The 25,923-nt window shown below is 40.6% G+C and overlaps 1 protein-coding gene across 7 annotated transcripts in view; it reads right to left on the bottom strand.

The window, feature by feature from the left end:
* Positions 1-508: 508 nt before the first annotated feature.
* The window catches only part of ME2 (malic enzyme 2, NAD(+)-dependent, mitochondrial), a 36,593-nt gene continuing 11,178 nt past the window's right edge, over positions 509-25,923 (bottom strand). For 4 of the 7 annotated variants that reach the window (XM_010583025.1, XM_010583024.1, XM_010583026.1 and 1 more), the window contains 14 exons: positions 19,695-19,828; positions 18,181-18,330; positions 16,158-16,233; positions 15,230-15,391; positions 14,595-14,698; positions 14,144-14,253; positions 13,937-14,034; positions 12,771-12,884; positions 12,564-12,678; positions 11,259-11,401; positions 7,723-7,825; positions 7,024-7,094; positions 6,201-6,299; positions 4,127-5,821 (listed from right to left, as the gene is read on the bottom strand). In XM_010583025.1, the coding sequence (XP_010581327.1) occupies positions 5,672-5,821; positions 6,201-6,299; positions 7,024-7,094; positions 7,723-7,825; positions 11,259-11,401; positions 12,564-12,678; positions 12,771-12,884; positions 13,937-14,034; positions 14,144-14,253; positions 14,595-14,698; positions 15,230-15,391; positions 16,158-16,233; positions 18,181-18,330; positions 19,695-19,828 (1,629 nt within the window). In that variant the 3' untranslated portion in view covers positions 4,127-5,671. Of the gene's footprint in view, positions 3,272-4,126; positions 5,822-6,200; positions 6,300-7,023; positions 7,095-7,722; positions 7,826-11,258; positions 11,402-12,563; positions 12,679-12,770; positions 12,885-13,936; positions 14,035-14,143; positions 14,254-14,594; positions 14,699-15,229; positions 15,392-16,157; positions 16,234-18,180; positions 18,331-19,694; positions 19,829-25,923 lie in introns of those variants that run through there. The other 3 variants (XM_010583027.1, XM_010583028.1, XR_775354.1) reach the window with 3 other exon arrangements.

Genomic DNA, 25,923 nt, shown 5'->3' with positions numbered 1-25,923 from the left:
CCCGGTCCCGGCCCGGGTCCCGGTCCCGCGGGGGGGGAGGAGGCGGCGGCCGGCGGGTCCCGGCTGTGACAGGAGATGGCACAGGCCGCTGGCAAGCTCCCCGTTTTTGGTTTTTTTTTTCAATCTATCTGTAAAAATACGGGTGTAGATCCTCAAGTCTCATTACAAAGCAGCGTTTTAAAAGCGCTATGGGACAGCCAGGTGTTCGAGAAAGGCAGTTTTGAGATAAAATCGCCATTGCCTCACCTGCAGCCTGTTGGCACTGGTCATGTGTAAGGGGCAAAAGGGAAAAAAACGGTAAATAACCAGTAACATAGGCAATGGTGTACCAATTCTGCACAGGTCAAGCGTTCGTTTTTTCAGAATAAACAAAATCAAATTAATTTAGGCAAAGGGAATGCATTTTACTAAGAAAATAGAAGACCAGAACACACATTTCAATAGAGTTACAACATTATAAAGGAGAAAAAAAACCCCAACCAGTTCACATTTAAGTACAATTTTAGTTTCAGCGGAGCAACGACCCTCCCAGGTAAAGTCAACCCCTGACTGACAGGCTAGAACTGTGCTCACAAACACTCCAGCAGACTTAGGTTTATTTGTGTAAGGTAGATATGTTCAAGATAGAAATAAATGTAAATAGATATTTTATTTCTTGACAAACTGGCTATCTTACTATGTTTGTATAGTCCTAAAAGTATTTTTATTTCCATTTTTTGTTAGAAAGGAACTACTTGAAGGATGGGTAAGTCAAAGTCAAAGGTACTGGGAGAATTAAGTTCAATCCAGCGCCCGCTTCGTGTGCGGGGAATATAAACGCATGCCAGAGGGTTCCTGCACCACAAGTCGAACGTCTGACGCGAGACAGCTTTTTCCATGAGCTGCAGCCATGGTCCACCGTGCCACCAGGTACCGGATTCCCCACGTACCATCTAGCTGTTAGTACATCTCCCTCCGGAGCAGGCACAAGTAAGCTGCATCCTCACCGAGTGCTGTGATTCGGGAAGCGAGCGCAGGAAGCCGAGGTCTAAAGCATGCTGGATTTTCCTCGCAGATCACCCAGACCGTCTGCAGGTTTTCCGATACCATGGTAATGTGTATTTCGGGAGCAGGTAGGTAGGTCAAGGTGGATCCATACAGAATTAGATGTCCCTTCACCAGCCGCAACTGAATTACATTGCTCAAATTCAGCTGTCAAGTGGGTGCAATTAGAGCTTTGCTCTAGATTTTCTCCTTGCTCCAGTGTTCAATGTAACACCAGTCCCTGCCGATTATGTACGGCTGTTATGAAACAGGATAGCAGTATGCATCATCTTAAAGAGAGTCCAAAAACTACAGTGGTTTTCTTAAACTCAGGAGTAGCACTTACAGCCAAGAGAACTGGAGTCCAAACTGTACTGTTCTTACAGTCCGATCTGAGAGTCTCGTAGATATCTTTATCCGAATGACAGAAGTGCTCAGATCTGCACCTTTGAAGTCAAGAAGACCCGGAGCAAGCCCCAAATGAAAGATGACAACTTGGATTTACTTAGGCCCAGAGTCAGCTGAACTAAAATTCACAGTTGTAGCTGTACAATAGTGATCCCCACTCTCCTACAGGAGTAGTCACCAAATAGAGCTGCTAATGAAAAACTAAAAGGTGTATCATTTATCTTTGCAGTTACTACCAGAGGAGCGTGACAAAGGGTTACTTTGCCCCCTCCTGCAAAACAGCATGCTGGAAACAACAGTACAGAGAAGACACACACCTACCACAGGAAACCTGTTAAACACCAATCTCCACATAAAGTGTTGCTGTTTTAAGCTTGGAAAACAAACACAACATCATGAAACATCACTGTTCACAAACATAACCAAGAACTTACGCGAGGAGTCACATTTGGGCTTTAAAATCTATCAGACACGACATTTTAATAGTCTTCCTCTAATGTCAATTGCTGGCAAGTGGGCACACGCTTTGGGAACATACAAACCTTTGTAACAGCTTTGAACAAGAACACGCATACTTGATAAAAAAAGGCTGTGCTCCCCTAGCTACCTTTCTTCTCCTCCCCTAGACATTTCTATACATTGCTGCCAAGAGTCTCAGTCCTGCTCCTGTTGATTTTAAGGAAGTGAGTCTTGGAACAGTCCTGGAAAAGATTCAGTGGGAGTTTCTGATCCTCTCAGAAGTGTTCTGTACATCCAGAATAGTATCCTCACAGAAGAGACAGGGAAGACAGACTTAAATACCATTTGGAGGGCAAAAGTCACCAGGGCTGTGTGCAAAGCTAGAACACTTGTCATCTTTTAGGTGATATATTTCTTAAGGAACAGAGTAAGCTTAACTTAAGCTATGTAGCATTACAAAATGTGTTCTGGTGACAACTTTTTCCCTTTGCATACTGTGTAAGAGAATTTTCTGTATAGATAAAGATTGGTAAATGCTATTGAATAAGCCAGCAAACAGAAAAAATCAGGTTAAGTAGAATCTGAAAAAGGATACTGTGGTTCCTTACTAAGTGGCAAGATTAGCAGTTGTAATTAATTCAAAGATTAGATCTGAAGAATATACAAACCCAAAGATGAATCTATGTATTTTATATTTTAAAAAAAAATAACAAAAAAGGTGAAATGCACTTAAAACTTTGTGAGCTGACATGTTACCTGTTGCCAACAGAAAACAACGGCTGTACATTACAGGTAAAATTCCTCCGTGTCTGTACTGTAAGCTATAGATGATCCACAGAACCTGATTAAACAACATCCACGGGGGCGTATGCACAGATGAAGTCTAACTGGTATCGCTTAGCTGCCGTAACTGGGACAGGTTAAGAGAGAGACAGTCAGGCCTTCTCTACTCTAGAGCTCCGATACATCTGCAGCCCCACCAGGGCAAGGCTCTACTGTAACTGGAGCCTCCGAGTCAGTTAAAGACTGGTTTTTCCTCACCTGTGCAGTGGGATTTCCAGACAAATTATGCAGGAACATTTGTACTTGGGAAAATCCCACTGCTGGCTAGTTCTGAACAATCCCTCTCGGCATCTGCTTAAAGACAGCAGGGAGCTGGTGCCAAGAAGGGAAAGGACTGCACTTCACAAAACAGGCACCTTGCCTTGGCTTGACAGCAGCCACTGCGAATTTCCTGTGCAGGACCTCCCTTTGGGAACCAAAAATCACTCTTGCCCAAAGCAAGACTCCTGCTGCGCGCAGGTAATGCCATTTTCCCGTGTCAGGTTTTCCTGAGTACTATCAATGCCCACTGATTATAGACCATGACTGCACTTCTTGCCTGAAAAAAAAAAAAAAAAAAATCAGACTGAATAGATGGATGTAGATCTTTATTTTGTAAGACAGAGTTGTATTTAAGGACCGACTGCCCTGCCTCTGTGATCATTCTCAGCCGGGACACAAGATCAGTGCATGGGATATTTTTGTTACTCCTCTGCCTAATTAGTATGTTGGCAGAAGCGAGGAATTGTGCGTTCCCAATATACTTGAATCCAATGATGCAGAACTCCACTGACACACTGCAACAGGCTTCAGCTAGAGTTGAATTTTCAGAAGGTAAAAATAATTTGTACACTAAATAAATAACTCTTTAGTAAGATCACAAATTTAAATACAATAAAAACGAGGCATAGCAAAAATAGATGAAAAAAAGCATTCTTTGTAAAAACATCATTATGTGTGTGTTGGTCTTTTTTGTACATATACTTACATATACAAGTTGCAAACCACATACGTCGCCCAACTTGGCAATGTAGCATTTCAAGCCTCACCAGACAGCACTTTACCACAGTTTGAATACACAGTCTTTTCCCCACATCACTATTTTCTGTGTTTATATAATCAGTCTTCTTTCCTCACTAAGTAAAGCCTTCCCAAAGTTTACTGTTCTTTTTATCTAATACATGAACTTAATTTTAAAATCAGAGACTAGGCAGACTAGCAACAGAGACCATGTCTAAGGGGGTACAGAGACTATTTTCCCTGTTCTATTTTGGGCCTATTCTGTGGAGACAGCATTTTCCAAAATAAATGAGGATATGAAAGAGGTGCTTGCCATCGGTAAATCCCGAGCAAGCTTTACTTCATCTCTTTGGATTCTGGCTTCAAGTTTGCCAGTATAGCCCTTTTACATCTATCTTTTTTTTTTTTTTAAATCCTTTTTTGCCTTGATACAGCAAACTATGGAACAGCACGTAATATTTATTTCTGTTCCCGACATACCATTGTTCTTGTTACAGAGGCCAGATTTAGAGAAGTCACAGACTGTAACTATCACTGTGTGTCCTTGCTTGCTAATACAAAGTAATGGAGGGCACTCAAACCTGATAGGAACAAAATGAAAAGGAATGCACATTGTGGTGTCTCTTATCAATGTGCAGTACTATTCATTCCAAGGAAAAATTCAACTCGCAATTTTTGTTTTCACACAAAACCCCTGACAAATTAAACCTGTAAATGGAGCGAAAAAGATGAAGTGATCAGCTTAGAGCTTCTAAGTATTAGATCTTTCAAGTCCTGTATTCAAACTGGACTGAATATGCTGGACTGAGACCACAAGAAACATTCAAGTCAAACTTCTGTAAATGTCTCTGTCCATAGCTGCCTGTAACACTTTGTTTCAGCTTCATCAGCTGCCTGGGGGGGGGGCGGGTTCAAAGTGGCAAGTGAGTCCATTTAAGAGTTTTTGAGTTAGCGATGTCATGAAAACATCACACACAAGTCTTTTTGTGAGAACAAGGGTATCCAAGGGAGAAAACAATTTAGCTTAGAAGAAACAAAACCTTGGAAAAAAAAAATGAAACAAAAAATCCTTTGGTACATCACCTTGGAGTCCACTGCAGAAAATCTCCTTGTAAAATCTCTAAAAGATTTCTGTAAATTACTTCAGATCCTGCCTTTATATGATAGAATTTATTATGCAACAGCACAGCTTTGTTTTTAAAAGCTATTAAGTGATTAATATTATTTTCAGGCTTTCCAAGGATAATTTTAACTAGTTCACATTTTTCCTGATAACAGATTTCACACAGCGATGAAAACATGAAATACAAACATTGCTGCAGATTCCACTGCAGACTGCGTGCAGACCACACTGCTCCTCAACGCACAAAGAAACAGCAGCCAATGCCACAAGAAGTCTGGTCATGGGCATCTTTAAACATCAGACAAAACAGAAAGCCCATTAGACTGTTAAATTTGTCTTAAGCTGTCCTTATTTTTTTTTTGACAAATGCTCTCTGGTGATGTCACAGATAATGCAGTGTGACAACACTAGGACAATTAGAAGACTGATTATTAAAAACAGAAATAAATCATCCTGGAAATCAGCAGTGATGAGAGAGCTATAGTTCATCATCAAATGCACGTAGCTAAAACATCAGTAATAGAATTCTTCAGTGTGGTGCTGGCTCTAAGCTAGAAATGCAATGTCATTATTTAAATTAATTTTGTAGAGCTCTCTCATTCCTGTGACAGATGCCATCATCCATACAGTTTATCAGGTACTCGGGAGAGTGGGGAGAAATCTACATCAAGTGAAGAAGAGGGCAGAAGGGAAAAAAAGACAACAAAATGAGCAAAAATAAATTACAGGACTCAAAGATAATGACTTAAATTGGTCTGAAAAAGGGATCCCTGCAGAGTAGAAGATACTGCCTGAGGAGCGTGATCTTCTGATGCATCAGTGAACCTTAGATTCAGGCCAGTCATACACATCTGGCATGAAGGATTCGTATTCGTAGGTCCAAACCTTTGATCGAATGTAACGGTTCTTGTCTGCAGGTTCAGGGTAATGGAAAGCCATGTTGTTTGCGTACAAAAATTCCATAACCTGAAAAGTTAAATCATGATGCAGTTTGTGCCTTTTACTACATTCACATAACAGCCACGCTTCCACTGCAATATGTTCAGGACTCACAAACTGGATAAAGACAAACGCCAAAGCCTTTTTACAATTCCCGAATGCCTTACTGGGGATCTGAAAACTTCATTTCAGAAATCAAAGGAGCATAATTTTGGCCCATCATCACTGCCAAACTGAAGCATCCGACAAATTCAACATTTTTCTAAGTGTCTCTTATTAAAGGCACAAAGAACTGGGTATTTTGTGCCCAAGCACCTAGTGTTTAAGGGTCATACCATGCAATTCAGCAGGTTAATGTATACATAGAACACTTTTAGTACAGTCCACTTTTATGCTTCATACTCACCTTGACAGCAATATAAATAGAAACTTCCCTGATATTAGACAGTGGAGGATAAAGTCTTCCTTGTGCAAGTTCTTCATCGGTCAACTGTTCTGCCAATGCCTGAGTTTGAAAAACAAACAAGTTCTATTTACTGCATCCCGAATGGGATCAATAACATGCCACCTGAGAGAAACAAGTTGCAGTGTTCTTACTACTAGAGTGCTCCCAAAGCACTAGAATAGGACAGTCAACGTCTCAAAATTCTCAAAGATCAACTCTTCAATCTGTGCCCATATCAGCAAATTCTGCTTGTAAGCATTTAGCAAAATAAGATCCTATTTTTTTGGAGGCTGAACTACCCATAACCATGGAAGTTATAAGACCACATCACGCCTGCAGGACTGCCCAAGTGTTTGGCCAGTTGATTCACAGGCTACTCCAATGTGGTACGTGCTCCTGCTCCAAAGTGGAAAGGCAGGAGAGGACGGGAGCCTGGGGGCCACGTGCATCCCTGACCCCATCGCCAGCTGAGGAACCCAGAGCAGGGAAGGAGGAGGAGGCAGGCCTGCTGCCAGACCAATGAGGCTGGGAGGCAATTTACACATGGACAGATTTCCTATTTGGGTGTTTGGTTTCTGGATGAAAAAATTAAATTTGCAATGGAAGCTGATACTTTTCACAATTTTGTGTGATCAAAATCCTTTTTTTTTTTCCCATGGGGGAGGGATAAAACCAACAGAAATCAAACAGGAAACCATAGAGTTTGAGCAAGATTTGAGAAATTGCCCACCATGTCATCCACCATCATGTCAGAAGCCACAGCCTACTCTGCTTCCACACTTACCTTAGCAGCCTCTAGGAAAACCTTATCACTAATATGTCGAACACTGCTGAGGATCACAGCGAGAGCCACGCCTACAATAAAATTATTGCCAATTAGGGCCACATCGTTTTATAATATGCAGCCTGCTGCCGAGAAGCTGCGAGTCATCTAGAATGTTATTTTTAAAAATCTTCCCCTAGCTTTCTATGCACATTCACAAAACTATTACCATGTGTGCTAGTCATTTACTGTAATAGGTGGCTTTTGACAAAGGGTTGGAGCTTAGGAGCTCAGGGAGGAAAGGGAGAGAAGGGGGAAGGCAGAGAAATATCCCTAGTGCTTCTTTTGTACCCTCACTTGCGCAGACGTAACTTCAAGACAAACACACTGACACTTATTTTCTCCTTCCCCCCAGAACAAGGAGAAGAACCCATAACGCAGCAGCTTTCAACACCTTTAATAACACCCTTTTGTTTTCTTAGAAATACACAGTTGGGGGAGCTCACTGTGAGCATGTTGCATATGTAGCTGCACATGCCTAACATCTATCCCTAACTGATTTTTCTTTCATTCATTCTTCTGATTTTGTTCTCAGATTTAAATGCTGGTATCACCTCTTCATGCTGCTTCACTAACTGTGCCTAGTGTAGCAAGAGGCACCAAGAAGAGGTGCCAATAGCCTAGTCTTAAAGATTAAGAGAAGACAGTTCTATTTATTACCTGGAAAAATATAAGCATTGTTTCCTTGGCCTGGTTTGAAGGTTCTTCCATCTTTCAGAGTCACCAGCTCAAAGGGACTGCCACTGGCAAACAAGCAACGGCCCTGTTAAACAGAGGAGTAATCACACTCAGGCAGCTTCTGAAAAGCCAACAGTATGGAGCAATGCAGTCATTATGAAATACAGGGACACCAGAGTCCTACAGCTCCCAGTCAGCTCTAGGACTGAGTCAGGAAGGTACTCGAGCATGCAGCCAAATGCAAAAAGGCAAACAGCCCTACTGAATGCAACTGGAGTCAAGCACATACTTAAATCCCTTGCTGACTGAATTTCTACAATCCCAGAATGACAACAACCAAACCCACCCTTTCCAGCAGGGCCTGGAACAGATACAAGGATCAGTAAGCATCTGCATGTTTCTGCAGCTGCAGAAAATGCAATGTTTCTGCAGCAAACATCTGGAAAGCCAAAGAGGCAAGCATACACATTGAATCGTGCAGCTTTCTAAGGAATGGAAGCAATCTATTTGTTTTATCATTCATTGTTCTTTAAGACAGCTATGACTTAGAGGAACTACTCACACACAGAATAAAGTACTTGTGTGTTAACCATTATTATAACCATTACGATGTATCAGGAACCATGGCCACAAGCCAGGACCCAGCACTGTCAGGACTGTACAAAGACAGCTAATAATGGCCACTTCCAAAAGAAGACTGAAATAGAAGTCCAGTAACAAAAGGGCACTTGTTTACTGATGGGTGGGAGGGTGAAGGGAGGAACTGCTGTATCATAGTTTTATTGCTGAGAGCTCCGAGAGGAGTAAATAATGCAGTTTGCTTACCCTTCCTTTGAAAAGGATTTTAATCTGCCCGAAATATTAAAATAAATACAGACTTTGGAGTGTGAAATATACTCTCCAGATAAATGACCCTTTCCTCAAGCAGTAAAACCCCTGTAAGCAAAAAATCTTGACTTTCTTTTGAGTAACAGGTTTAAAACATGATTTTAAAATATTTAAGGCTCCCCAGGACCACTACATTTGAGAACAAATTAACAAAGAAGCTAAAGACTCAGGAACTATGTTTGAATGTTAGGGCATACCCATGATAATAGCCTTTTTGTGCATGGAGCAAAACATATGAATGCATTTGAGGACAGGACCAAAAGACAATGAAAATAAAACACAACAAAAGCCCCCACAATACACAGTGGCAGAGGGCACTAACGTGCTTTTACAGGTGCCACCTAGTGGAAAAAGAATAAAGAATAAAAGGTTAGCAATGATACCTTCATTTCTTTACTGACTTGCTAGTTTAGCCTAAGATTTCACACCAACCAGGATTAGGCTATTCTGGAGGCCGGGAGACACATGGGGCTAACAGCTCTGACCCCTAATTGCCTGACAAACTTCGTTAGTTAAACAACAAAGTAAGTAAAGTCACAGAGGATTTTCTAGTAATTACTGTATCTTGAAGGGAAAAATATTACACATTTTGAAGGGCAAACTATGGGTAAATTGAGTACATTTCAGAAAACTAAAGAGCATTATGAAAACAAACATCAGATATGGAGAAAAGTCTAAAGAGCCAGAAACATTACAAAATTTATTAATAAGGACTGGAATAAAATTACACCCATTCATTTACTGACCAGTAATATTTATTTGGACATGTGGACAAATAAAAAGACATATGGATCCAATACCAGAAAAAACTATAAATCCTCTCTCCATTTGGCACAAACTTTTAAAATAGCACTATGATCATACAGCTACTTCAGTGAAGACACATTACCACACCTGAATGTAACCAGCACTGTCTTGCTTCTGCATCTGATAGCAACAACTACCCTGAGGTCCAACTCCTTGGGACTCAACACACAGCCAGGGGGAACAAGTGAGCCTCTTCCCTTAAAACATCTATTGCTCTGCTGATATTCTATAAAAAGTGAAAGCAAAAACTAGGCTGATTCTCCCTCTAATAGTGCTTCTGGCCTCCTTCAGCCATCAGAGATGCCAGTAGTTTTTACATTTATTTATGCCAGCTAAAGGCTTGGCTGTATAACTAACTCTTGTTCACTTTCTATCCAAGATATTGGGATTTAATTCTCTATACTGAAACATGGCCCAACTCACTATTCTGGCTAATGCAAGATACCCGAGAGATATTAAACCATCTTTGTTTAAAAGCGTTCTCATTTACTATTAAAAGCTAAGGTCTAGATTTTGTTCAGAGGCTGTAATTCCTGCCTAGGGCTCACTCTGGACCTGCAAATCTCTGTAGCAAGAGTTCCCTCCAAGCTGATGGGCCTAGTAACACGGAGGAGAATCTGCGTGCCAACTGGAGATGATGCAGTTCTACCCTTCCCTGTGTGAAGCTAACACCAGTGACGTTGTACTGCTGGAAACTGAGCCACACTAACAGTGGAAGGAAGGAGTTATTGTTCTGCATCAAGAAACAAGGAAAGATCTCCACCCACTCATTTTCACATATGAGTCACTTGATTTGGGACTGTATTTAAAAAAAAAAAAAAAAAAAAAAAACAAACAAAAAAAAAGAAGTCTTTTCGAGAACCCCACCCCTGAAGTCTACAGGCAGGCCCTATGGACAGGGGAGAGATCACAGCAAGCTGGAGTCTACCATGTAAAGGGAAGGCATTACCAGCCAGTTCAAAGTGTTAAAGCCAGCACTGTGTCTGCCTGATGCTCCCTTGCCCTCACCTCCTTTCCCTCAGGCTCTCTTCAAAGATGATTAGTTTTATATAAGAAGTTGTGCAGAAGGATAGAAGACTTGCTTCATTAAAGGCAAAACCAAGTTCTGGATGCACTGGTGATAGTGTTGTTAAAAAAACCACCCCAAAACCCCAACCTCCAACCCCCTGCAAGCACCCCACAGTGTCATGGCTTTGAGGTAACAGTGCAGAATGAGGTGTGTTTAGTCTTCGTTCACTCATTTCAACGTTTGGTGGTGCCAGCGTTGCGAGAGCAGAACTCGAGGATAGAGGGCCACCACCGACTCCTGCACTGGAAGCACAAGTCTTCATGGGTCACTGTTAGTGATACGAGTTCTGACCTGCAGACACTAGGAAATGACTGAGTGCAAAACAGAATTCCTGGACTGATGAAGGGACGTTACCTGCTTTAAGGACTTCACTCAGCCGTTACATTTTAAAGGTTGCACCTAGTCTCTATTACGATGTTAACATAAGATGTTTCTTTAAAACCCCAAATAATTAAAAAGCATGGTGGGAAACTGTTAATTGATCAAAGTTGTGAAACAGTACCTAGTGGTCATTCTTTTAAAAAGTCTAACAAGATTTAGGCTATTTTAAGCTTTGCAGAATGTCATTATTTAAAAATCAAGAATTCTTTTCAAATCACCGCCATTTACTTTTGCCAGAAGACAAGAAAGATCTGCATTATTATGTCAGTAAGTCCAAGTAATAATAAAATAATTTGAGTTCTTGCATTCTCACACTCAGTAAGCAGCAATATCACTAAGTGCCAATAGGTCAACATTTCTAAACGTTACATACCTCTGTTAACGTATATGCTTCCTCTGCTGTGCATTCAGCTTTCGCTGTAGGGTTACTTAGTGCAAATATTATGGGTCGCTCATTGATAGAGGCCATTGCTTTGATCACATCCTGAGAGAAGAGCCGCCCAGCTCCTGCAACTCCTGAAGTAAACGGAAACACATAAAAATAGAATCAATACTTGACTGCCTCAGGGCAGATGACTGTAGATTAAGTTCACGTCACCCCTGAAGTCTCCCACTCAGAGCAAAGAATCACAGGCTTTTTTAGCAGCAGGAGATGGAAACCAGGCACTGCTCTGTTAGTGGCTGCTTAAAATTCTCATTTTCACAGGAACATCTAATTAATGTGTTCCAAAAGCCTATTTGACATGACTTTTTGTACTGATCTGTGTAAAGAACACTTATCGCTGCCCTCCATAAGCAAGTGGGAACTCCAGGTTCTTCACAGATGATTCATCCTAGCTGGGTGTTAACTGCGCATTCCCTTGATACAGGTATTTCTGACCACACCCAAACACATAGGTACCAATACATAAAAATGGTGTACATTTGTATGCTGGCTACAAACTTCAGGGTAGCTACTCAGCCAAAAAACTTTTCTTTTCCAAATAAATCATGTGCAAAGGAAATTGCAGAGTTGTACCAGGAAATACCTGTAATCCCATCTGACCTCTGCAGACAGCCACAGTTATAAATCAATACCTACACATGTCAGGGACCTAACAGGTATTGGTGATCTGCAGTATGAAACAGCTCCTTCACACCATGCTGGTGGCAGATTCTGGCCAGAGAAGCTGACTGGGGGAAGGAAGGTCAGAAAAAACCCCCAAACAAAAACTACTGAAGTTAGGGAAGTCCTGTAAAGCAGAAAATGCAGTGTTTGTGACTGCTCTCTCCCTTGCTGCTGGTGTAGGGAATGTGTCTGGAAAAAAGTTATATTTTTGTCTTCCTGAATCTTAGTGCCCTTCATTACAGTGTCAGTTCATTGTGGCCATGCAGTCTCTGAGAATGTGCTCAGAGTTTTCTAAGAAAGGTCCAACACCAGCTGGACAAGGACTAGAGGAAGCAGTTAAAAAGGATACAAGATGCAGAAGAAGCACCGCAGCTGCAATGAAGGATGCACTGAGAGCTAACCTGCAGCTCAGTGTATTTTCAAGCAGCAAACTGACCTCACATTTTCATCTTCTTTACACCAGCAGAAACACAGATCACTGTCACCAACCTCCTTGGAGCCACGTTAGCAAATTAAATGCAGCAAATAACCGAATGATGGAAACACAGAAACAAAAATAACCTTACTTACCAATGATAGCTGAAGGCCGAAGTACATTCACTGCCTCTACAAACGTCTTTGGTATCTGCTCTGGAGCCTGATGCGTAAATGGTTCTTGATTGGAATCTACCTTTTGTTCTCGGCCCTATAGGTAAAAAGTTGATTCTTTCTGTGAGAAGGACACGTTGAGCACTGGCCATCTGTATAGTGGTATTTCAAGGCATGGCGCTCCCCTACCTGAACCAGTAAACCGTATTTGTCAAACATCCATATTCTCCTATAGGCTTCCTCAGCAGAAACACCGCTTTCCATCATCGCCATAACAATGAGGTTTGCAATTCCCAGGGCGGCCTTGTGGATAAAAGGACTTTGATTTTTAACAAGTCACAAAAGAGGTCTGTCATCACAAACACCACCCTATTCAAAATCCCCACAAAAATAATTTAGTAAGTAAGCTCAGAAACACAAGCAATGTTTGCCTAGACGGGGGCAGACTCCTGGGATCAAGAGTGTCGCATCTTCAAGCAAAAGAGAGAGGCAGCTCTTCTGGGTACTGTGCCCCCCTGCCTGTACCAGTTCAGCAGCCACAATAAAGCAGCCCAACCAGACAGTAAGAACAAGTTAGTGCTGCAGCCCTCCTGCCAAGAAACCATGGTGTAGCGTTTTGTGCCCAAGTGCTTTCAGAACCTCTCTCTGCCTCTGCTGCCTGTGATAAAGGCCTTGCAGACAAAGGGCAGAAAGTAGATGCTGGCAGTGCTTCCCTCCATGTCCCTTCTCTTGGCTCACAGCACATGCTGCTAAGTCTGGCAGGAGAAATAAGGTAGAGGGAAGTGCAGAGCAGGGCTCAGTGCTCAGGCAACAACACAACATTGGCCAATTACTGCAATCAGGACCTTCCCCAGCTGGAGAAATTTTCAGCTAATTAAGTTATTTTGTCATCACCATAGAAGCAATTTTGCTGATATACCAAGAAGCATGGTGCTGGTCCTGACACTGCTGCCCCAGTAACTAAGTAGTGTCTGCTGCAAATAGCCACTGATTTAACTTGCTAAGAAAACCACCGTGTACTTCTCTCCAATGCTATAAAAATTAACAAGATGTTCTTACCCTCCTTCTTACTAAATCATAATTTTATGGTAAATTCCCCTTCAACTACAGACAAGTCCCTGATGTTTTTTTCAAGTCCATGTAAGAAAGTGAAAAACTTGCGTCCTTGCAAATGTTAAACACCTTTCAAACGGTCATCTTTAAGCAGGTAGTCCCTTCTGTTAATGTGTTTCAGCTGGCCTTATATAAAAAGTTCTGCAATGGAATTCAGACAATGTGAATCTCCATGAGTCCTACAGAACCAGAAAATACACAGTTAAGTCTCTTGTTGCTCTAGAGCCCTTAAGAGAACTCACCTCTCCTGCTCCAAGGAACAGCACCTTCTGCTCTGCAAGTGGTTTACCAGTGGCTTTCTGTGCAGCCAGCAGTCCTGCCAAGGCCACTGAAGCCGTCCCTGTAAAAGCAGTACAAATCTAAGGTGAGCTGAACAGATCTACATGGCAGACTATGGTTTTAGGCAAAGTTTGTGTATATACATTAAGGAAAATAAACAAAGGGTATACCTTGAATATCGTCATTGAAGGTACAATATTTCTCTCTGTATTTTCTTAAAAACCGAAAAGCATTGTGGTTTCCAAAGTCTTCAAATTGGATAAGTGTGTTCTGGCCATACCTACAGAACATGGCAAATATTCCTATCACTAGACACATAAAGAAATACAATCCTTTTAATAAAAATCCTGCACGTAATCAATTATCTTTGGAAAGAAGATGTCTTCAGGCCTTTCACTGCTTAAAATAGTTCCATCTCCATTCTGTGCATATTTAACAGATAAGTACAAGCAGCATGTTCCAGGTCACAGAGAAAATCTCTACAGAACCAGAAATACAGCTGTGTTTCTTGACTTCTAGTCCTATCCTTATTACTTAAATGACTGTTTCAAGGACAGTGTGTTACAGCGGGTTTTTTGCCAGTTTTGGCCATACTTCTGTGCAGCATATTCAGTGTCATACCTGTCTGTAATGGCTTCCATAAATTCATCAATTAGGTCATCATAGACCTGTGAGCGATCCCTTTTTTGGTATAGGCCCATATAAAATGGATCTTTTAAGAGTGTCTGAAAAAGAATAAATCAAAGACAGCAGCAGGATGAATCACTTCCTCAATATACACTTTCCAGAGTTCACAGTAACACATTTCACACCAAAGATAACCGCATTTATATAGCCACTGTAACTGCCTCCAGTCTATATCTACATTCAGTAATTTCAGCTGGCACTTGAGACTGGTGATGGCTGCTTTTAAAATGGAACAAATCAATACCGTGAACAATAAACTGCTTTAATAAATCTGATTCACATTTCCAGCTTCTTAAAAGTCAGGTCAACCTGACTGTCTATTTTACAGTGTTCCAGCATTCAAATTACTTCCAAATGTACCATTTCACTGACAAATAAACTCATGTTTTTCAATCACTGATATGTAACTGTATAGTGAATTCCAAATCATTTACCCTTACATAAAAATACTTGGTTTTATCTTAAATAAAAGTGCTCAAATAAAAATCTTCTCTTATAGTACTAAATACTCTTAAATAAATACTTTTCATAGGGATAACTTATGGCAGGCAAAGTTCAGTCAAACTCACTGTATTATCAGTTCCAACGTCGATGCACACAGGCAAGCATTTATCTGGATGTATTCCTGCACAGGCTGTATACAAACACAGTTTTCCTACTGGAATTCCCATCCCATACACACCTAGGTCTCCAAGACCCAATATTCTTTCTCCATCAGTGACGACAACAGCCTGAAAACAAAAGGAGGTGAAATTATATATGATCACTGAAATTTATAAAGTTGAAAGCAATACCAGTTGGGTTTTTTTCCAGGCAAAAATTCAGGTATGTTTGCACAACAAAACAAGGAAAAGATTACAAGGAATATTTTACTTGAAACAGTAACGCTTAATGTTAGAATCTGCTATGCTCCTTTTTCTTTGCTGAAACCCACTGCCCAAAATCCTTGAAAGCTAAGTGGGAAGGATCCAAGCTGCCGTGTGGAACTGCAGCTTGCGACTTAGGTTTATGATTTCCACTTGTAAATCCAGACATCAAGAAGTTTGTGTAAGTATCATTCACCTTATCTCCCCTTGTGGTTCTCAATCCGACTGGGTCATACAGGATTTAATGGCAATCTGGGCCTCCCAACTACCACTTCTGTGTCCTAATGAGAGGATAAGATCACCTCTCCTACTGCTGTGTAACACAATAAGTAAGACCCAGAGGTGCATCCCCCAATACCTCCCCAAAAGGTGGAATAATGAAGTAAAATAAAAAGGTCAGCAAGTCTAGTTCTCATCGTCACTGTTTACTCAAACCATAAACCTCATATTTAGGATAAAACACCGCTCTTCAAGATACACATTATCTTCATTAGCTGTATTTTGCCATCATCATGAAACAGCCAAGGATGCATTATTTAGTATTTACATTTCCACCAAATACTAACAAATCTTAAGAAGTTCAACTGAGATTAAATAACAACTAGAAAAAAAAATTATACAGTGGCAGTACCTTAACGTCGTTCTCTGGCCAGTTGTTCACAATTGACCTTATATGGCCTCTGTCTGAGATAGAAATAAATAATCCTCTGAAAGAAAAAAACAAAGCAGAAATATTTTATAGGTGGCAATTAGAAATTTCACCTTGCTTTGTAAAACTAAATGTCAAACAGTACAATTTTCTTAAAATTGAAGGTGTTGCAATCACTGACATAAATCACTCAATGGACAATTTCTAATACACAAGTTTATTCAGCTACTTTGACACTCTAATAACACAGGGAAAATACTTTTCATGATGCTACCTGGATTTTACACTACTATAGATATTCACCTTTAGTACTCCTCTAGGGCAAAACACCTCTGGTGTTAGCGTCAGACACGACAGGATCTACGCTCCACTGTAAGGAGAAGGGAACATGATCCTAAGCCTGGCTTTACCTTAGTGAATCTCCGTTCATGACATTACACAAGGTGAGGGGAGGGAAAAGAAAAGAAGAGAAAGACAGGGACTGAGCATACTGTCTTCTCCAAGACCAGGAGGAGAACAGCGCTTCCCACTGCGGAGTGGTCCTCCATGGGAACACGGGAGGGGAGGCAAAGGAGCAGAAAGGAGCAGAGATGATGAGAAGTGTCTGTATTTCTTCTGCTCGAGCAAGTCCTCTGTTGTTCCTCTGTTAGAGGAAAGGGGGCATGAAAGGCTCAGCAGACATGGTTAACAGATAAATTACCAACGCTTGGAAAGTGCTGATTCTCAGAAAGAAAGGGGCACATCCTGAGTTGCAGTCCATGCTGCTGTTTCTCATACAGACAACTTCTAGAGGGGGACAGTTTTCAAACCGGTATATAACGCATACAGAGATGTGGAAGAGGAAAGAAAGTATGTGAGAACGAAGAGTACATCCTTCACATCCCCTGCCCCAGATCAGGAGCAAAACCGTGAGTTTCTTACTGTCTTCATCACAGCAGCCACACTACGCAGCCGAGTCCTCACGGCAGCGAAGGATTAGCCCTTCCTCCACACACCACTAAAGCCCTCAAGCAAGAGCGCTCTAGAAATACACTTTGAATTGCAGTGAGAGTACCATGGAAATGAGCTGAAATGACTGCCAGTCTGAACCGGTTTCCTCAACACAGAGCTAATAACCTGAATGGTTGTTTTGAAGTCACTGCTGAACCCAAACCAGATGCCAGGCAAGCATACTTACTGTGTCCGAATAACTGAAAGCTGACTCCTAGTAGCACAGCTTTAATACAGGGACTACCTGCACCCAACGGAGTCTGCTGAGCTACCATGAGTCAAGCCTCTCCCCTCCTGCTTTGCCAACATCTCTCTTCACACGCTGCTCCTGCACCCAAGATGTCACACTGTGCCGCTCTGCAGAGCATCGTGAGAATCTCTCCAGCACTGCGAGAGATATTTTTTTTTTTTTTTTGCCACCAGCAGGAACATGTTGGTCACGGCTTCAATTCTGCCAGAGCTGCCGTTAGCCCGAGCTTCCTCCAGCAAATCTGCTGTACAAGTGTGTGTGCACTCGGGTTTCTGCCTCTGTGCAGGATGCGTACAGGGTTGCGCAGGGGGATATAGCTAACGAATCTACCCGAAGTTACCCCTCTTGAACAGAGGGTGAGATCAGATGACCTCTGGAAATCCCTTTCAATCTACACTTTCTCCAAATGCTCTGTCCTGATACAGATCCTCAGACTCACCAGATGTGATTTTGAGAGCTGAGAAAGCCACAGCACTCTCCTCGGAATTAAAGAGCTGTATGGCATCTAGGAAGAGCTGGAAATGGGGCTGAAGCCCTGCACTTGTGCTATTTACGCGACACTTTACCAATTCTGTTTTCAGATGTTCTGTTTTCCAATGTAAACTGGGTCTTGAGATATTATTTAATGAACTTTTACTGCCCTGAATTGGCAGAAGTCTTGTGTAGCTGAATCCAAACAAAAATGAAATAAAACATTTCCAAACCTCAGGGAAGTATACAGAGAAAATGGTAATAAAGGTAGCAGCAATGTGTATCTATTCTTACTTTGGTCTCCTGAAGATGTGTCCATACTGGGAGCAGGCAAGGCCTACTGTTGGTGTGTATACAATTGGCATTAACCGCTCAATATCATCTTGTAATACCCTATAGAATAATTTTTCATTTCTCTCTTGGATTCCCATTATGTAGATATACCTGAAATTAAGCAAAAGAAAAAAAAAACATTTACTGTTTCACATTTATACTTATTTAAAACGTGACAAATGTCAAAGCAAAAACCAAGCTTGCTTCATATTATTTCTTCATGAAATTCTTGGTTCTACTCAAGTCGGGCTTTGAGCACTAAACAAAAGTTGGAAAAGAGAGAGCAGCAGTACTAAAAAGCTGAAATAAAAATACTGGATATTGCATACCACGCATGCTAACAAGTTAATGCACAAACATACACTGCGACAAAAGATAACCCATGGATTTATTACAGGATGCAGCTGGGAGTCTCATTACTATTAAAAAGAAATTATTAATGAAAGAATTTTTCATCCACGAAAAGGTCACATTAACACAGTTGTAAAACAAATTAACTCCTAAGAAAAAGTTCATTTTGAAGGACTTACATAGGTATGTAAATTAAACTTGCATTTTTGCAAATTTAGCTACCAATCTACCGTGTATCAATTCATATTCAGTCTTGCTGACCCAACAACATAAAGATAATGAATTAGTGATCCATCTTAGGCTACAGCAACCAGGCACTTTGCCAATACAGATGACATGACTGTTTCGATCAGCAAGTGACATGATGTGGATTTAAAAGTCATCTTTCGGTTTTCATGAGAACAAAAGGGTTTTGATGTGGTCCAGTAAGCCTCAAACCATTCCAGCGCTCCTCTCGCCTTTAGGAGACTGCATATTTTTACATGCAGATATACATAGGCTTATATGGAAACAGTAACAGGATGCTAAAAACATGCCATTCTAAAAAAACAAATCAAAATCCTTCACATTTTTTTCAACAAACCAGTGGGTTAAACAAAAAAAAAGATTGATGTAAAAAATTACACATTGAGACTCAAAATTCTAACCCTGTAATTCCTTTCTAGCAGTAACTACTGTATATAATAAACACTGTTTTTCATACCTAATTATCAAACCCTCAATTTACTTTCATTCTCACATATTTTTCTAGCATGTGCTAGCCGTCCCTTCCTCTCCCCTAACAGTTCTGTGCTCTAACAGCCTGCCACCCGAATCTTACGTATTATAGAAATACGCATTATGTATTACAGCACGGTGTGCAGCTTTGTAACTGGCCAATTTGTGCATGTTCTTTTTCACTACCTTGTGACCATGGAACATAAGAAAAAAGCTCCCCAACCTCATTTAGCCACATGATGAATGCATGATTGATGGAAAGCAGTTTTCTGTGCAAAGTGAAAATAACCTCCAACAACTGAAAAACCCAGTGGAGGCATAGAAACCTTGTTTGGTTATCCCCGTGCAAAGTTTTACAGCAATTTCCATTGACTTGCGGGACAGAACAAGGCCAGAGGAGTACTTACTTTTCCAACGGGTCAGTCATTTTTGCCAAATTCTTATGGAAGCGTAAGGCTTGAATGTCTTGCGTCTCTATTTTAGGAGGTAGAAGTCCTTGCAGCCCAAGCATTTGTCTTTCATGTAGTGTAAAGGCCATACCCTGAAAACAAGAGAGGTGAGAAATAATTAGCATTTCTTCCTCTAGCATTTCTATTTATGATGTATTTCTATCTGCCATTTCTCACTATCCACTGCATCCTTCTCTCATGGCAGGTGCCACAGCAGGCAGGGTTTGGATATGTCTGCCTCTGCTGGGGTTCTCCTTGTCCTTTGTGGGTATCCCTTCTGACCACAGCTTTTCCACATCTCTGAGTCCTCAAGCCCTTTGGCAGATTTCATTTTCCTCCGTGAAACTGGAGAACGACTAAGACATCCCACTGCAGACAGTCTAAGGTTTAAAAGTAAAATAACAGCTGCTTCTTGAATTGTTTCATAGGAACATAAGGTTGACCAAGAACATGTGGGTCACCCGGTCTGGTCCCTACAATCACAGACAGTAACATTTAGTCTGCAGAAGTTTATGTGAATTGCTCCGTTTGCTGCTTTTTTCTACATACTTTCGGTAATCCAGCCAGATCCCAAAGCTACTGAATTGCCCTAATGCTTCTATCGAGATCACAACTCCACCCAAATCCTTCATTTTTAATTAGGGCTAGAACTAACCTATTTGTCTTCAACTGTAGCTCTCTACTACCAAAAAGCCTCATTTGTAACAAATTAAGTGTCAGAGGAGTTAAACTGCAAAAATAGCCCATCATTTCCATTCTTCTCTGTTTCAAGGTGGATGAAGAGTTTAATTTATTGTTATTTAAATACTAATTTGAATTATTTAACAATAACATTCAATAAAACTGGCTTTTCACTTACTACCCAAAACAGCCAGTTGTGAGATATCTGCTAGCGGAGACCGACAGGCATCTTCACGGGGCAGTTAACTCCTAGGCGTAACTTTGCAAAACGTTAACTAATCCGAGCCCGGATTCACAGCCAACCTGTCTCAAAGCGCTGACCCCATTTCCGACAATGACTGACCCCACTTTAAGTTTGCCACTTCCAAAAGAGCAATGATAAACCTTCCCTACTTCACTGTATCCAATCAGGTCAGTTCAGTGAATGATTAAATGAGTATTTAGGAACGCAGGAGCTGAAAACCCAGGAAAGCCGTTGCTGTGCCAAGGCTGTGCATCAGTCTGTGGGCAAAAGCAGAATTGGAAAGGGAAAGGTCTGCTAGTTGTAATGTTTTGAAAGAGACAGGAACAAGAAAGATCAGTTCTGCTCATAAACAACACTTCCTTTGTCTACTAAAGCAGCTAGATTAAAAAACAAGAGCTCATTTTCTCAAATTTCCCCATGCTGGAAGCGGCTTCTTACTGCCAAGTCAAAAAAAAAAGGCTTTAAAAAAAGCTTTCTAAAGTTTGTTTTATGCCTTGTAATTACATTCCAAATTCCTTCTGCAATCAGAAAAATCACAAGAAAAAAATATTTTTCCCACTTTAGAACAAAAAAACCATAAATTACTATTACATATTTTCACCCCTGCTTATATTTGAATAGACTTCCACAGATATTTGTAGAAAGCATGCCCATTAACAAAAGATCTCTAGTTTAGAGGCTATACTTAGTGCAATTCAGCATACGTGAATGGTTTATAACCAATAAAACTACTCCTTAGGAAAAAGGATAATTAAAATGATTAATAGTTTTTATATAATTTTTCTCTTTGCTTATTTGAATCACATTGAATATCAATTGTTTTGAATATCAATTGTTTTGACTACACTGAGTTAAGCAGTCCACCTGCTTTTCCATACTAATTCTATACTATGTTCTAAAGTAATAAAATATTTTAAGAGTTAAAAGCAAGCTACTCCCAGAAAAAAAAAGAACAAAACACTTCAGTGTTTTGCAAAAAACTCTTGAAAATATTTTTTGCAAAAAACTCTAAGTGTTTAACCCTAAAATAGATTGATGCTTCATATTTCTGACAACCTTCCATGTAGTAGATTTGATATTAAATACTGAACTCAATTTATATCCTTTTTCTACTATCTGAGAGTCATTTGCAAACCATTTTTTTCTTTCCTAATGCAATTGTTTTTCTCAAGTATTCTTCCAATACTGTCTGTAAATAAGTTTCAGATGACAGCTTATTCCTGAACTTTTTACCCTGGCTGCTGGTCTTTTGCTGGGTGTAATAGTCACTTTAGCCACGTGACCATTTTTTCTGAAAACTGATTTGAATAATCCAAAATTTTCACTGATAAAACAACCAGTAAGCAGCACTGGCATGAGAAAAAAAACCACAAGGAACACACATTGAATGCCACATTTTTTTTTCCTATACTGCAAAGAATCCACTTCAGTTTCACTTCTGCATACTTCACAAGAAATATTCAAAGATTCTCTGGGAATGTAAATGCATCTTCCAAAGTTGCATGGAAGTGAACCATGCAAACACACATCTCAGCTGTCTTCCTCTTTTCCTTAACCACCCCCTAATTTGTTACCATCAGCAGTTTATGCCTTTTTAAAACAACTCTTTCTCAACATAAACTGTATTTGCAGTGCAAGTGATTTAGGGTACACAGCTGAGTACAGCTGGTAAACATCTGTAATATTTTGACTGTTACTTCGGGCACTACAAAAACAAAAGCGAGCCAGAAGATTTAAGATATTAAGAAGAAGGAAAAAAAAATGCTTAGCCTCTTTTCAGAAGATATATAAACACTGGTCAGTAAAGCCACTAATGTCACTAGTTCAAGGCATGTCAAAGGCCAGAATCCCTTCAGTGGTACTGTACTGGCTACGTTGACATTTTACTCTAAACTAGCTGAAATATCTCACTAGCAAAATCTACATCCTCCCCATCAGAAACTCTCAAGTCCCTTAAAAATAAAGTCTACCTAATTTCTAATTTCCACTATTAGCATGACACTGGGACATGGCTTTTCCTTAATTTCCCTGTACAGTGAAACCAGTGACCTTAAACTACCTGGGTCATTAATAATATCAAAGGAGCCCCGAGGTTAGTACTAAGCAGAACAGCTACCCATTTTTATTGAGTTTACTCACATTTTTTCCAGTCTATAGGCAACCTGGTTTTTCAGTGTATCTGCAGTTACAATAACATTAAACACAGTGAATTTTTAAGTGGCACTAAGTACTTCCAGCTGTTTATTTATGTGACAATTAGATCTTACCACATTAAAAGACACTGTAATTTCTGCCCAGGCCTAACTCAGGAACCTGAACGCCATCAGCCTCCATACAGAAATTTAATCCTCATTCCAACTAGAACAGAACAAGTTTAGTACAGAGCAGCACTGTAAAAAACCCAGAGCTCTTCCACCACTTGCTGTATTTCCATTCATTATCTTTGTCCATGACCACCAGCTGCCTCTCATTTTGGATTTGGGATTGTGGCTTGCTCCCCATACAGCACCTCGCAGGACGGAGATTTTCCTTAAACTAGTGTGCCTAGGAGCTGCAGTATTACAAATTTCCTAGCCTTTTCCCTTATTTTATAAAGCCCAGTACAGTCTGACAGAACCAGTGACCAGGTTCCAGTGAATCAGGAGGCACTCAGCAATTCCCAGCAGCGGGACTGATGTTCTCAAAGGCACTTAAGATCTCATCACCTACTTAAGGGCCAAATTCCCGCTGGTTTCCACTGGGATTAAATGCCTAAATACTGTAATGATTTGGGTTTTAAGTCACAGGGGTCACTTTTTGGTTTCCTTTGACCCACAGTGCTAGGTGTCCTTTCTCTGAGTGTTAGGCACTGACTTTCACTTCGATTAGTTTCCTTAATCCTCTTTACAGCTCAGTGTCCTTTCGAAGATAGTATAGACAAAGCAGGGAGCACATCTAGGAGAAAACCCAGCACACTTCAAAGACCACAGATGAATTAATTAATACGCATGGACAAATTTATTGCAACAAAACCAACGTACTGCCGTGGGAAAAAGAAAAAAAGGGGGGGGGGGGCAAGTAAAATGAAGTGTTGACAGTTTTTCAGTCAGGACAAGCTCACATTGAATCACCACGTACTGTGTCTTTAATCCACAAACTATCTGGCACTGGGACGTCACTTTAGCCCTAACAACTGGGCTCTGCTACACAAAGTGAGTGGTGCTATAAATACCAGCATATGAGAATTCTGGTTGCTTACTTTGCATGAAGGTGAACAGGAGACCTGAATCCTGCAAGCATGATTTTTATAGCACCACTAAGTAATACTGAGAGGTTTCTAAGCAGAGAAGTACTAGTGGTTATAATTTTTTCCCCACCTGCAAAGGCTTGGAGGTATACATACAGGAGGGGATACTTTTACTTGACACCACAAATACTCACAAGCATTCTGAAAACCTGGACAGCTGACAACAAACAACACATTCAAAGCCCCTGATAAAGATGTAAATGCAGAATATATCCAAATGTGCCACTGTTCGGAAAATGAGTTAGCCTACTTCAGAGGGAAGATTTAATCGAATGGTTTTCATGCAACTTCTAATCATTGTTATAACATATTCAGCAGTATATCGTAGGCTTTGAAGTAGCGTCATAAACATTTTTAAAATAAAGTAGATTTTACATAGGATTGTGGGCTGCTTCTCTTAACTCTGCTTCCTTCTGCTAAATCACAAAGTTCACTGTTGCACAACTGCAAATTAATAAGTTCACTCATATGAATCAAAGGTGTATTTGCTATCTCAACCGTAGATTCAAAGTTTCTCTGTCTTAATGAGAGCAGTGTAGAATATGGAAATCTCCTTTGATTTCTTTCCCCCTTCATTTTTTTAAACTCAATTTCATATCTTTATTCTTCCAGAAACAGCATAGTATATATAGTGGAGGGTGTGCCTGATACAGCACAGCAATCTACTCCCTGCTCAACAGTGAAATGACCCAGACCTTCCCCAGGTTATTCAGCCTTTAAAGACCTCAGTCTCTCTGCAGGCAAAGATGCCACCGGTTCTTGTACCGCCTCTGTATGTGTGGAACCAGATGTAAATCACTTGGGCTGCTGAACCAGACTTAGCTAACCCACAGTAACTCTCATTTACTAATGATGTGGCTTCACCTAAAAGCATTCCCTTGCAGAAAATGGGAAAAAGTCAGAAACAGAGAGCCTTTACGCACCAGCAAGTAAGTCATTCAGCCTCTCTAGGGTTTGCTGCCAAGCACAACGGTTATGGTAAAGCTGTACATTGCAAATCAGGAGCATGATGACTGAAATGGTTCATCTACACCATATAGCATCCCTGAACACCTCAGAGACATTTCATTAAACTGCTATTTTTTCTAACTAAGCAGATGCCACTGCTTTTGTTCTCCTTTAACGGCATTAATCCTACAATAAAAAGAAAGAAACCAAAACATTTCAAAACCAAGACAGCTTCCTTCCTTTCTCCACCCACCATCCCAGCAGCTCACGAGTCCTGAGCAGAATAGCTGATCTAAGTTAAATGAGGTGCAATACTACCTACCACCTTTAGCACTTAAGGGCACCTTTTCAGAGGGATGATAAAAGCGGGTTACAGATTAAACAGTTCCATCTTTCCACATTTAATTCCCTTTAAAAGCACTCAGATCTCAAGGAAGCTGACAAAAGCTGAAGATGCATTGCTGTGCAACCTCCATCTCCAAACCAGTTGGGCAGGACACAAAACTCGTGGTGGTACTTTTGGGCTGGGTATGTGCGTGTGCACTATCAGTTTCCCACCTTCTAGGATCTTTATTCACGACTGATCAGAAACTTCTGGTAGTATTTCAAGCACTGCATTTCTTAGCAACATGACAATTACCATTTGCAGTACATCTCCACATCCTGTTTATCCTGGTTTCCCCTGGAAGGTAGACCGCCATTGTGTATTCTACACCCTGGCTGCTCAACTCAACTGACAAGAGTCTAAAAAGTATTAAAAGAGAAGAAATCAAATGTGTCAGAAACCAGCACAGTGAGAAAGAGCAGGGGAAGGGGAAAGGGAGCATATGCTTTTAGATCTTAAAGTTCACACAATCTTTCTTCACATTCTCTTGTCCTATCCTATTTATTTTGTCCAACTAGCTTTACCTTTGGGCTGGGGTTTTTGTTTGTTTTTTATTCTGAATTGGAAACACACTGCTCAGATATTTGCCAGAAGTCAGGGAGGTCACATCTTTGTTAAGAGAACTGATTCTTTAAACAAAGGT

The sequence above is a fragment of the Haliaeetus leucocephalus genome, unplaced genomic scaffold (assembly GCF_000737465.1).
Source record: "Haliaeetus leucocephalus isolate CR32 unplaced genomic scaffold, Haliaeetus_leucocephalus-4.0 Scaffold866, whole genome shotgun sequence".
NCBI classification, from domain to species: domain Eukaryota; kingdom Metazoa; phylum Chordata; class Aves; order Accipitriformes; family Accipitridae; genus Haliaeetus; species Haliaeetus leucocephalus.
Note: the sequence above shows the minus strand (reverse complement) of the source record. Positions and strands in the feature narration are given on the sequence as shown.